Raw genomic sequence first — 14,083 nt, forward strand, 5'->3', positions numbered from 1 at the left:
TGATTATCCAGAGGAAATTAAATATTTTTATATCAAATTATATTACAATAAATATTGCCAAATGCTAAAAAAAAAAAAAAGTTAATGTTTAAATCTTGGTTTCTAAATACCATTCTGCACTAAAAGGAGCCATAGCTCCCTGGAGAAATAGTTGATTCCAGGATTGGACAGGGAAAATACAAAATGAACCTGGAAATACTCAGGGAATGATGGACATATATTAGAGGGGCACAGATGCCAGCCTAAATGGGCTCTCATTTGCCCAAAATGGAAGAGTACTAAAATGCAATAAAAGATATTAATAGATTACAATCTGTTGAATAAAATAGGTCACTCTTGAAAGACACAAATTACCAAACTGACACAATAATAGAAAATCTAGACAACTCTGTATCTAGTAAAGAAGTTGAAATTATTAAAAAACCATTCCACATAAATTAAAAAAATCTTCCCACAAAGAAAACTTCTGGCGCAGACAGTTTCACTGGTGAATTCTATTAAATGTTATGGAAGAAGAACATCAGGATCATATACAAACACTTTTAGAAAATGGAGGAGGAAGGAAAGACTTCCCAACTCCCTTTATAAGGCCAGCATTACCCTGACAACAAAACATGACAAAAACATTAGGAAAAAAACTATAGACCAATATCCCTCATGAACAGACACAAAACTTAATAAACTCAATTAATGTAATTCTCCATATTAATAGAATGGGGTTGCAGTTGACAAAATTAAACACTCATTCATGATTTAAAAAACAAAAAAAAACAAAAAAATTCAGCAAGCTAGGAATAAAAGGGAACTTCTTCAGTCCCATAAAGGACATCTGAAAAATTTCAACTAACATCATACTTAGTGGTGAAAGACTTAATACTCTCTCTCAACTGGGAACAAGGCAAAGATATCCTCTTACCAAATCTGTTCAATGTTATATGTGAGGCCTTAGCCATTCAAATAAAGCAATAAAAAGAAACAAAAGGCAAATAGGTTGGAAAAGAAAAATAAAATTTTCTTTACTCACAAATTACAGGAAATAAGGTCAACAGTCAAAAATCAACTGCATTTATATACTCAACAAACAATCAGAGAATGAGAAAAGTTTACAATAGCATTCAAGAATATTAAATACTTAGGAATAACTCTAGCAAACTATGTGTAAGAAATGTACACTAAAAACTAAAAAACATTGCTTAGAAAAATTTAAAAAGACAAATGGAGATATAGACCATCTCTGCAAACTGGAAGACAATATTATTGAGAGGTTAATTCTACTCAGATATACAGTTTCAAAAAAAATCCAAATCAACACCCCACAGACTTCTTTTTAATAGAAATTCTAACTTGATTCTAAAATTTATATAGAAGTGTAAAGTATCTAAAATAGCCAAAAGAAAATAAATAAATAAATAAATATTTTAAAAAGAGATAAATTTTAAATAGCCAAAACAATATTAAAAATAAAAATGTGTAGGCCTCACACTACCTGATTTCAAAAATTACTTAAGTTACAATAATAGGGACTTCCTTGCTGGTCCAGTGGTTAAGAATCTGCCTTCCAATGCAGGGGACATGGGGTCAATCCCTGGTTGGAGAACTAAGATGCCACATACCGCAGGGCACCTAAGCCTGCACACGGCAAGTACTGAGCCCACCTGCCACAACTAGAGAGTAGCTCGCGCACTGCAATGAGGAGCCCAGGTGTCACAACGAAAGATCCTGCATGCTGCAACAAAGATCCAACCCAGCAAAAGAAAGAAAGAAAGTTACAGTAATCAAGACAGTGTAGTATTTGGTGCAAGGACAGAGACCTCTAAAAAAATAGAGGACCTTGAGATCGTCTTTGTCACACAGGGACATGAAGTAGGACCTGGTCAGTGCCTCAGCCACTGTTATCCTTTGCTCTGCAGTCTCTTTTCCAGAAGATTCAGAAATAGACTGCACTTGTATAGCCAACTAATTTTTGACAAAGGCACCCATGTAATTCAGTGGAGGAAAGGAAAGTCTTTTCAACAATGGTTCCAAAACAACTGAATAAAAAGTGTGGGGCCCACCTCCTAGAGTAATGGAAATAAAAACAAAAATAAATAAGTGGGGCCTAATGAAACTTAAAAGCTTTAGCACAGCAAAGGAAACTATAAACAAGACAAAAAGACAACCCTCAGAATGGGAGAAAATATTTGCAAACGAATCAACAGACAAAGGATTAATCTCCAAAATATATAAACAGTTCATCTAGCTCAATATCAAAAAAAAAACAAACCCAATCAAAAAAAGGGCAGAAGACCTAAATAGGCATTTCTTCAAAGACACGTGCCAAGAGCCACATAAAAAGTTGCTCAACATCACTAATTATTAGAGAAATGCAAATCAAAACTACAATGAGGTATCGCCTCACACCGTTAGAATGGGCATCATGAGAAAATCTACAAACAATAAATGCTGGAGAGGGTGTGGAGAAAAGGGAAGCCTTCTGCACTGTTGGTGGGAATGTTAATTGATACAGCCACTATGGAGAACAGTATGCAGGTTCCCTGAAAACCCAAAAATAGAATTACCACATGACCCAGCAATCCCACTACTGGGCATATACCCAGAGAAAACCATAATTCAAAAAAACACATGCACCCAATGTTCACTGCAGCACTACTTACAATAGCCAGGTCATGGAAGCAACCTAAATGTCCATCAACAGATGAATGGATAAAGGAGATGTAGTATATACATACAATGGAATATTGCTCAGCCGGAAAAAGGAACAAAACTGGGACATTTTGTAGAGACATGAATGGACTTTGAAACTGTCATACAGAGTGAATTAAGTCAGAAAAACAAATATTGTATATTAATGCATATATGTGGAATACAGAAAAATGGTACATATCAACCAGTTTGCAAAGCAGAAATAGAGACACAGATGTAGAGAAAAAACATATGGACACCAAGGGGGGAAAGTGGGGAGGGGGGATATGGGGTGGGATGAATTGGGAGATTGGGATTGCCACATATATATATATATATATTACTAATAAGAAAAAAATCAAATTGTACACTTTAAATATATGCAGTTTATTGTATGTCAATTATATCTCAATAAAAGTTCTTTTAAAAAAGTATGGGAGGACTTCCTAGGTGGCGCAGTGGTTGAGAATCTGCCTGCCAATGCAGGGGACACGGGTTCAATCCCTGCTCCAGGAAGATCCCACATGCCGCGGAGCAACGAAGCCCGTGTGCCACAACTATTGAGCCTGAGCTTTAGAGCCCGTGAGCCACAACTATTGAGCCCATGTGCTGCAGCTACTGAAGCCCACGTGCCTAGAGTCCATGCTCCACAACAAGAGAAGCCACGGCAATGAGAAGCCTGCGCACCACAACGAAGAGTAGCCCCCACTCACCACAACTAAAGAAAGCCCACGCACAGCAAAAAAGACCCAACACAGCCAATGAGATAAATAAATAAATAAATAATAAATAAATAAAATGCAAAATAAAATAAAATAAAATAAATCCTGTATTCTTTAAAAAAAAAAGTATGGGCTTCCTGTAATGGCTGCTTCCTTGAAGGCGCTGTCACATGGAATCTCTTAGCCTCAGCATCCGGAGCGCCTGGAAGGGAGTCAGAATTAAATACCTCTTTCTTTGAAACCTTTAGCCTTCAAGAACCAGCCAACTCAAGATCTCAACATCATGATCTCAGTTTTAACACAATTATTCCTGGTCCTCTTTTCATTGCTTTTGGTGCTGTCTGTTGTTGAAGCAGTAAAAGTGGGAGATGCAATCGCTCTCATTAGGTGTGGTTCTCAGCATTACAGGCATTTGTGCTTGTTTGGGAGTATATGCACAAAAGAGAAATGGACAGATGTGACTCTGAAGGGCCTCCTAAATCAAACCTTGTCCTGAAAACCTTTGTGCTGTTGAGGTTCAGAACTGAGCTTTGGTGTCTGAAAGTTCCCAAGAAACAGTAAATTGGGTAGTTTCATAGTCTTGGTTATTTCCCTGTAAGTAGGAACAAATTGATATACTATGTTAAATGGAAAACAAAATGTCTTCTTCACAACAAATAATGCACTGAAAAATGCCACCTGTAATTTATATTTGCTAGTTAGAAAGAAGGTCAAAGACGTGAGACGGCTGAAATTTGCATAAGTAATATTTCATAGTTTCAGGATTCTCAGTAGGAAGATGGAAACTCTTGTCCAGAATCCTAGGAAATTGCCACTGTTCAATTATAATCACTGCCTCCTGCATCACTGAGGAGTCTTTTCGTAATATTTTTATTGAATTTTTGTTTTGTTGTCTTCCAAGTTAATATTGTACCTAGATATTAAGTACAATCGGTCAAAAATTAAAACTTATCTCTTTGTGGGGGAAAAAGTTTAGAAAATGTATTCAATGTATCTAATAGTGAAATGGAGAAAAGACTTAATGTTAAAAAAAATACTTGATATTGACATTGAAATGGAGAGAATTAATGTTTAACAAAAACAAACAAAATCTTTATATTAACTAAGTAACATCTCCATGATGAGAAGTACTGTATTAAATATAAACCCACTATGTAAAAAAAAAAAAAAGTATGAGGCATGTATACACTACCAACTGTAAAATAGATAGCTAGTGGGAAGTTGCTGTACAACAAAGGGAGATCAACTCGATGATGGGTGATGCCTTAGAGGACCGGGACAGGGAGGGTGGGAGGGAGTTGTGGGAGGGAGGGGATATGGGGATATATGTATAAATACAGCTGATTCACTTTGGGGTACCTCAAAAACTGGTACAAGAGTGTAAAGCAATTATATTCTAATAAAGAGCTTAAAAAAACGTATGGGGGTTGTACAACACAGAGAATATAGCCAATATTTTATAACTATAAAAATCTTTAAAAACTGTGAATCACTATACCATACACCTGTAACATATAATATGGTACATCAACTATACTTCAATAAAAAATATAAATAATAAGTGAACAAATAAATACTAGTCAACCAAATAAACAGAAAATAAGCACAATAAAATGTTAACAATGAACTGCAGGAAAAAATTATCAATAATTTTCAGTCAAAAAAAAAAGTATGGGGAAAATAATGAGCCCCAAACTCTACTTAACAGTATACTTAAGAATTAATTTGAAATGGATCAGACTTGAAGGTAAAAGCTAAAACTTATAAAGCTTCTATCAACAGAACAAAACCTAGAATATCTTCATAATCATGGGGTAAAGGTTGATTGACTGGACTTCATTCAAAAATTAGAAACTTCTCATCAAAACACACCATGAATAAACAGGCAAGATACAGACTGTGAGAAAACATTCTGAACATATATCTGACAAAGGACAGTCATCTAGAACTCAATAAGACAATGCAATTATTTTTAATGACAAAAAGCCAGATACTTTGCAAAAGAAAATATCTGAATAGCCAATAAGCACATGAAAAAGTATTTAACACATGTTCACCAAAAAAGCTTAAAGAGCATTCATAGCAACTTCATTTATAAAAATGGAAATAGCTCAATTGTCCATCAAAAGAATGGAAAACAAACTGTAGTATATTTATTCAATGGAGTATACTGTACGATAAGAGAATAAACTACTGATAAACACAGCAGTACAGATGAATCTCATAAGCATTATGCTGAGTGACAGTGAGACCCCCAACACGTATGATTCTATTGCATAAAATTCAAGAAAGGCGAAACTAATCTATGACAGGAAGCTGATCAATGTTTGAGTCACTGTGGGTGGGGAAACTGGGAAGGATAACAAGGGAACTTTCTCGTGTAATGAAAATGTCCTATAATTGTTTGGGGTGGTGGTGACACAGCTGGAAAGATTTACCAAAAATTCACTGACATGCAATTAATATCTATATAATTCACTGCATGAAAACTTTGAGTTTTCATCATAAATATAAAAGAGAGGATATAAAAGCATGCAGTTAACATTTAGGGGATAAAGTATTAGAGGTTTGTCCAGTTAATTAATAAAAAATGTTATTTTATTTTTCTGAAAAAAATAGTCATGGCAGGTAGAAAACTAATTTTTCCTCCAAAATTCCTTTTCCCCTCAGAAATGAGTATAACACACTCAGGGGGAACATTAGATAGACTCAGGAAACCTCCAGGAGTTTCTAGAGTAAGGATATATACAGGGTTTTATTTTCTAGACATTCCATCTGTAAAATGGGTATATGATCTTCTTTTTCTCCAAAGAAAATCACGTAGATTAGTAAACTATAACTGGTCACAGTTTAGATCACTCTGGAATAAAAAGGCTAAAGAATCAAATATTTTACATTCAGTATTTTACTATTATAAGACTCCTTCCAACTACAATAAACTAGTAAGTATAACAGCTACAGGCAAGATAGGTTCTGTCCCCATGCAACATCTGAAAAGGTAGCTTCATTGCCAAACCAGAGGCAGAGAATTTTGCGTTGGAGTACTTTAATACGTTTTTATATTGCATATAAAGCACATAAGCATAAACCAGTAAGATGCCTTGCTGAAAACTACCTTCTTTGTGAAAGCAGGCTGTAATTCTGAACAAGTTTTCAATTTTCACACTGCTGCTAGGGTAAAACATTTTAAAGAGTTTAATTTTTTACAATGGATTCAATGACATAGGATTATCTAACAAAGTAATGGCTAATCAATAGAAGGTTTAGTTGTCAGGTGAAACATATAACACACTAAAAGGGATTGATTGCCAGACTTCTCCTTATTTACTAGAAGGTATATATTTAAAATGACACAAACTTGTTACCAGGCTGCATTCTTTTAACCTTGCAAAAAGCTGCTTAAGAAATTTGTTCAGCAGCCCTATAGCAAAACAAGATACAATATAATGAAAATGGCTAGTGATTGGAGAGGTGAGGAGGGGTATACAGGGACCTTCAGAGATAGAGAAAGAGACAGAGGTAGAGATAGAGATAGATATATAAACATCAAATCAAGTCCCCAGCAAGAATGTGGGATAGAAAAGGCAAATTAAAAAGTGACATCTAGGGAAGGTAGAACTGGGCTTTAAAAATGCCACAATGAATGCTACCGAATCTCCTTCAATAGATGCAAAGCTGTATGATCTCATTCCATGTTGCTCTTAGGGCAGATTTTTTAAGGACTCACACAACTGGGTACAATAGCCCCTCCCACCTTTTTAATGGTACATCCAGATTAAGCACTGAACACAAAATGAATTGGGCCCATATGGACCTCAACCAGCATATAAGCTGTTTCCTTTATAATTTATTCACAATATCGCAAGTCTCTATATGAAAATACACTTTTTATGGTCAATGCAACCCAGGAGTTCAATAATATTTTTTCTACTAAGTCAGTGATTACACCATTTATCAAAGAATGATTACACTGAAATAAAAATAAACCAAAACAATCTTCCTTCCTCAAAGTAATTTTAAGAAAGCTGGTTATTAAATTGCTTATTTTTGAAGAAGGGTTTTTGTAGCTAGACACAAATTGCAAAAACCATGTTTTAAAAAAAGTTATTAGACTCTGAAGGATTCAGCCAAAGTGGGAAGTTAAATAAACAAATCACTTCATCAGACTTAGAAAGATCATTTTTGTCTTACTTAAGAGACCTACATTAATTACCTTTAAGGTCTTTTACATGGACTATTTAAAATAAGTACAATTTATTTATTTATTTCAAATGAGGTGCCTCTTCCAAAGCATTAAATAATGTCTACAAATGCAAAAGCATTTTTATAAATAGGTAATTAAAACAGATGACTAAAATTAAGTCAAGCTGCAAAACATTACCCAGGATGCACTATGTTTTCTTGTGTTTTTTTTTTTAATAAAAATCTCAGGCAATTTTTTTCCATCCAAAGCCCAAAGCACTTCAAGAAAAAAAAAAAAAAGTAGGAAGTTTCATAGGGGAAAAAACACACATATATAATGAAATAATGCCAAACCCCAAACTAAGGTAGTTACAAGATAGTCCCTGAAGCATAGTTTGTCATATTGCAATTACACCTTGCCTACTGCCAAGTCAAAGTGCTTTCTACTGCCACTAGGGGGAGAAATGTCTTAACACAAAGCAACAGCAGATAGAGAATGGATTTTCTTGAGCAATTATCAGAACAAAGCTCCCCTGGCTGTGTGTACCTTCTAATTACTCAATACAATTAAAATGACTAACCTAAAACAAACAGGAAAAAAATCTGCCTGCCTGATATCAGGGACTTCATTAGAACTTTCCCCCTCATCAATCAAATCAGAAAGAAGGGAATGCTATTATATACAAACATCACAGAGCTATTAAAGGACGTAAATTCAGTGAGTTTCTCTCCGCCTCCCCCCCCCCCTTTTTTAAAAGGAAGAAAAGAAGTGGCTCTCTTGAAAAAAGAAATGTCGTGGTATTTACCCATCTGGATGCTGCTTGAAAACAAATTGTCCTCCAAAGAGCAGAAATACAGTATGTTTTCTCTCAGTTCACTGGCTTATGAATGACTTTTTGTTGTTGTTGTTGCTTTGTTAATACACACAATAATGTCATTTTCTGTGTCAGTGATGTGCTTGTTCCTCCTATTCATCCAACTGTATAAAGGAGCTATGCCAATCAGATCTCCATGCTTACACTGGGTTGTTTTAACTTTAAGTTCCTCACCACTGTTTTTTGTGCATCTACTCCAAGGTAATGTTTAGAACACAGGAATTTGGGGGAGAGGAGGGGGGAGGTGGCAGAAAAGGAAAACAGCTACTTATTCCTTCTAAAAGGCTTATGCAGTTCCTTTTATAAGGCCCGGTCATTAACAGAAGATGACAACAGAGTCATTTTTCTTTCAGCTGACAATTGTGACATTTTTCCAGCAGCGTGCAAGGTGTTGAAAACCTGGCAGCTGTTACCTCCTGGGATGAAGATACTTTTTTATCCTCCCTTGACAGTTTAACTCAGTGGGTCAGCACCTTTAAAGACTGCAAAGTATCCTTGAAGAGGATGGAAGCTTGAATTACTGCTCCCTCCCTAATCAATGTAAACGCTCACTGCAGGTGAAGTCTCCATCTATAGAGGTGCATGGGGGAGGAAAATGTAATGCCCTGAGCCAGATGGTTTTTATCTTGTTTTTAAAGAATAAAGGAACAAGCTAACAAGGGAGACAGCTACTTTGTTAGCTTCTTGGCCTCTCTCATGGCTCTGCATCCCCAGGGTTCCAGCTACACAAGAGAAAGAATACAGAAAAAACGTAAACACTTAAAGAAATATAACTAGCGGGCTGGCATCATGCTGCTTTCAAAGAGTTGAGAGAGCACTACTCAATGCTTTATTTATCACTACCCATGGTCTCAGGATGGTAAGTGGACACATACACAAAGGGAATGGGGGATGGGGGAAGGATTAGATGGAGGTCACAATTTACTCAGTTACAGAGAAAGGCAGGGTTGACAGATCCTATTAGCACCAACGTGAAGCAAAGAAGGAGTTGCCAGTTGTAAGGCTACATTTTCAAAAAGTAATGAGTACTTTTCATGTATCCTCCCAGGCCTTTGCCCTTGTCTGCAGATATGAATAAAAGCTAGGATCACAGTTGCTATGGTTTTCTTGGCTTCGCATTCTAGGAATAAAAATAAAAAGAAAATTGTAGCTACTTTGTACATCCTTTAAACAAAAGTTTACACTTAATGCCAAGAGGTCAGAAGATTATTCAGAAACTTAGAAAATTAAAAGAATACACTGCATTTCTCCCCCCACCCCCATCTCTAATGCCTTCTGATGTTGGAAATGAAATGGAAAAGCAGGTTTACAAAATGACTTGGTGACACAGGAAGTAATGTCTCCTGAATTCCTCCTTCAATATTTTCTTGTTCTGCTAATGCCTGTCAAGTTCTGGAATTATGGTTATGGTAACATAATACAAGTCAGGGAGTGTTCTTTCCTTCTCTATTTTCTATTTTGGTGTTGTTTATTCCTTAAATGTTTGATAGCATTTACCAGGATACCATATGGGCCTTTTGATATTCCAATTTTTTTAACAGACATAGGGCTAGTCAAACTTTGTTTCACCTTGTTTTGGTTTCAGTAAGTTGTGTTTTTCAAGGAATTCAACCATGTCATCGAAGATGCCAAAATTTTAAAGTTATTTATAATATTCCCTTTTACCCTTTTAATGTCTGTAAGAATTGTAGTGATAATAGTTCAGCTCCTCCAATAGTTAAATAACTCCAAGTTAACAGGCAGTGGTTATATCCTATCAACAATGGTAAAACTATACTTTAGAATAATATATATAAGCTCTAAAATTAGTTTAAAACAACACTAAATTTATTAGAACATAACTTAGCATTTTAAAATCAGTGGTGAAAGTTCCTAAAACCCCATTAGAAATAGTCTGCAAAAGAATCTCAAGTTAAGGAACTGGCCCACATGATGCAAATCCTACTTACATCAACACTAGGTAAAAGGCAGCTTTGACATCTTTTTATCTATATAACCTGACTAAAGGTGGGGCGGGGGAAGCAAACGACACTTCATTATTGTCATTTGCATTAGAAAAAAGAGGGAGCTTAAACAGCTTACACACTACATCCTACATTAAAAAAAACTAGGCAGTGGAGTAATCAAGTTCAGGGCAGTCCTGGATAGCTGCCCTGTGACCCGCTTCTATTGATCCCTGCTATTCATCACTCATCCCTAAGACTGAGAGGGCAAGCTCCTAGGGAGTGACCACCACAATAGACAGACACAAGCCAACAGTAATCTGGTTGAAGCAAAAAACCAGATGGCACTGCAATAAATTTACAAATCTGCATTCATGGGGCTGTTAAAACACCCAGAAGCTAAAAGATGCGAGTGCCCCAGGAGGATCTCCTACTTCCCCATTTCTAAAGACCATTTCTCTTTCCAAGAACATTGAGTTCATGCTCTTCACAAAGAGAATGGAGATAAAACCCTTTACAAAGAAAGGAGGGGGAAAGCCTCATGACCTAATTAATCTCCAGAGCTTGGATCTCAGCACTGAATGACAGATATTAGAAAAATCATTTTGGAGCACTAGGAGGACAAACAAAAACAAACTGAAAAATGGTTGTTAAATTAAAGCAGAGGGGGTAGAGAGAACCTGCTAAAAAAGCAATGAAAAAAAAACCAACATTAAATCCCTTTCAAATACTGCACACAACAGATCTTGCGAGTAGAAAATGATTCAATAATGTATGCATTTATTTTTAAAATGAATCAGATTAGTCCCATGTGTGACCTGCTGGTCCATCTGTATGTGCTGGACTTAATCGGCACGATTCTCTCTTCTGCTTCAGTTTGAAGTATGAGAGAGATAAATTTAGTTTAATTTTCAACAGATCAGCCTATCCATTTTCCAAATGGACCATCTGGATCAGCCTATTAAAATTAATTTATAACTTTGCAGAGTGAAAATTCGTTTGTTAGCTTAAATAAAGTTGCCAAAACTTTTTGTCATGTCATTGTTTTCTGACAGTTGTTTCTGTATAGTGGGCAGAGTGTTTCCACCTCCAAATTTATCTTATTCAATTTTGTCCTATATATTTAGATTTATAGATCAGGTGTTTATCTCCAAATAGTTAAAGCTCTAACTGAACAGTATCAATCCCTGATCATTTGGCTATTTAACAAAGCTTCCTGAACTGATTCAATTCTACTTACTACACAATTGTTTTTATAAAAAAATTTTGCCCATCCAAAAATGTTTTAACATATAGTAAATAAAAAATGAATGTGTCACAATTTCAACTACTTTCCCCCTAAATTAACTGTCTACAAACTAGAGTTAGAAGGCAGAGGTAGAAATGTTTTGGCAAGACTGAGATCTGGGTTTCAAATCACTGACTTGCTTAAACAAGTCATCAAACCTCTCTCAGCTTCCATTTTCTTCAACTATAAACTGGAAATCATATCTAGCAACTTTACAAAGTTATTGTGAGGGTTAAGTAAAATAAGAATCAAGTTCACGGTGTGTGCTCAACAAATATATCTCTTCTTTTTCTTAGAATAATGCCGTAAATGCAAGTAAATTAAAATTATTTTTACTACTGCTGGTGCTCACCTAATCCAATTTTATATGTAAAATAAGTAAGTGTATACCTGTTCTCTGACAACACTGTAAGAACTTGTTTTTGTTGCCAGTGGGAGATGGAAGATGTTAGAGGTTGCTACAGGCAGTAAGCAAAGCTAATTTTTTGACCAAATGTTTTTGAACATTTTAATTTTTAAAAACAGAGCACCATGGAATTGAACTTTCAAAGAAAAATGTTTTACCTTTGAGGAGTGGGGTCACCATGGTGAGTAAAAATTATTTTAAGGTTGTCATTAATAATGGCCTTTACTTCTAGAAAAAGCAAACAAATGCTTAGACTAAAAGGAGCTAACTTCATCATAGGTAGATCCCTTTTGATTATTATTTTTTAATGTATGAAGAATCTTAATAGAAAAGTGAGGTTTAAAGTCAACTATTCTAGTACCTGCACTTAAGATGCATTTCAAGTTATTTTTCCCAAACAAACCTTTTTTTTTATTTTGTTTTCACTACATGAAAACAACTGACTGCCCTGTACTTGTACACCTAGGATATTTTTTAAATGATTGGGAAAACAATGTTAACTAATTGAAATTGATGTCTAGAGCCAGACCAACTTCAGAGTACTCTTAATTTAAGCTCCAGTACTTAATGAATGGCAAACTGAGTGTTTCCTGTCTTTTGTTTTGTTGTTGGTAGCTTTTTATTTTAAGTAAGACTGAATTTCATACCTGTCTAAGTGAATTCTTCTCTGGTATTATCTTCCTAGGGGGTTCGCCATTATTACAGTCTTCTCTCTCTGAGGAATTCTGTGAAAGAAAGTAAGCTTTAATTCAGTTCTCATTATCTTCACTCTTATTCTGTGGGAGTAAACTGAATTACATTTCTAATTCTGTAAGCTAGAGTACCGTGTATATTTATGCATTTGTTCATTTGAAGATTTATATACATACAGACATACACTTAATGTAAAGGAAAACATATGCCCATGTATATAAATAAATGTATGTAGGGATCTAGGTGGAAAAGTATTTCATCTATATTTAAGCACTGCCCAGTAGATCATATTCATTATAAGTCTAGTTTATTGTTCTTTGAAAATGCAGGTTGGCAATGGACACAGAAAAGCTGCAGTCTATACTTAGCTGATAACGGCTTAAACCAGGATTATTGCCTTCTCTTTCAGATATTTAGTTTTAAACCATAGTAAAGGTTTGATTGGTCCAAGTTCTCATGTTTGGATCCTTAAAAAATTTTATTTCTCTTCCTCTCTTCTCAGATTTAATTTTCTTTTCTTCATTAAAAATAGCAGAGTGCTTAGTTAGCTCAAAGCAGTAAAATTTAATCAGTGGTTTATGATTACAGTCCACTCTTGTCACTATCACTTCAAACAGCAGCTAGAAGACCCTACAACATCAATGATATTTTTAAATACTTAAAAAGAGGGAAATAAAAACTCAACTGGAAGTGAGTTGAGTTCTAAATATCAACAGAGTAAAAAGGCAACCCACAAAATGGGAAAAAATCTTACAAATCATTTATCTGATAAAAGATTAACATCCAGAATATACAAAGAAGTTGTAAATACTTAGCAACAAAAAAAAAGAACAACCTGATTCAAAAATGGGCAAAGGACCTGAAGAGACATTTATCCAGGAAGATATACAAATGGCCAACAACCACATGAAAGGATGTTCAATAACACTAATCATTTCAGAAATGCACAGCAAACTACAAGGTACTTCACATTCATCAGGTAGGCTACTATCAAAAATAAAATAACAGAAAATAACAGGTATTGATGAGAATATTGAGAAACTGGAACTCTTGTGCACCTTTGGTGGGAATGTAAAATGGTACATCTGCTATAGGAAACAGTATGGTTCCTCAAAGAATTAAAAAAGAAATTACCATATGATCCAACAATTTCCACTTCTGGGTACATACTCAAAAGGATTGAAAGCAGAGTCTCAGAGAGAGATTTGTACGTCTGTGTTCATAGCAGCATTATCCACAACAGCTAAAACATGGAAGCAATGCAAGTGTACGTTGATGGATGAATGAATAAG

General features: G+C 35.2%; 1 protein-coding gene and 1 pseudogene across 16 annotated transcripts in view; one reads left to right on the plus strand and one right to left on the minus strand.

Moving 5' to 3' along the window:
* BTRC (beta-transducin repeat containing E3 ubiquitin protein ligase) overlaps nucleotides 1–14,083 on the minus strand; it is a 176,015-nt gene that overhangs the window by 66,307 nt on the left and 95,625 nt on the right. For 10 of the 16 annotated variants that reach the window (XM_057734604.1, XM_057734594.1, XM_057734600.1 and 7 more), the window contains one exon: nucleotides 12,746–12,823. The exons of the other annotated variants lie outside the window; for them this stretch is intronic. In XM_057734604.1, coding sequence (XP_057590587.1) covers nucleotides 12,746–12,823 — 78 coding nt within the window. The remainder of the gene's footprint in view (nucleotides 1–12,745; nucleotides 12,824–14,083) is intronic. 16 annotated transcript variants of the gene reach the window in all.
* On the plus strand, nucleotides 3,688–3,865 carry LOC130853190 (small integral membrane protein 30-like; annotated as a pseudogene).

This window comes from Hippopotamus amphibius, chromosome 5 (assembly GCF_030028045.1).
Source record: "Hippopotamus amphibius kiboko isolate mHipAmp2 chromosome 5, mHipAmp2.hap2, whole genome shotgun sequence".
NCBI classification, from domain to species: Eukaryota; Metazoa; Chordata; class Mammalia; order Artiodactyla; family Hippopotamidae; genus Hippopotamus; species Hippopotamus amphibius.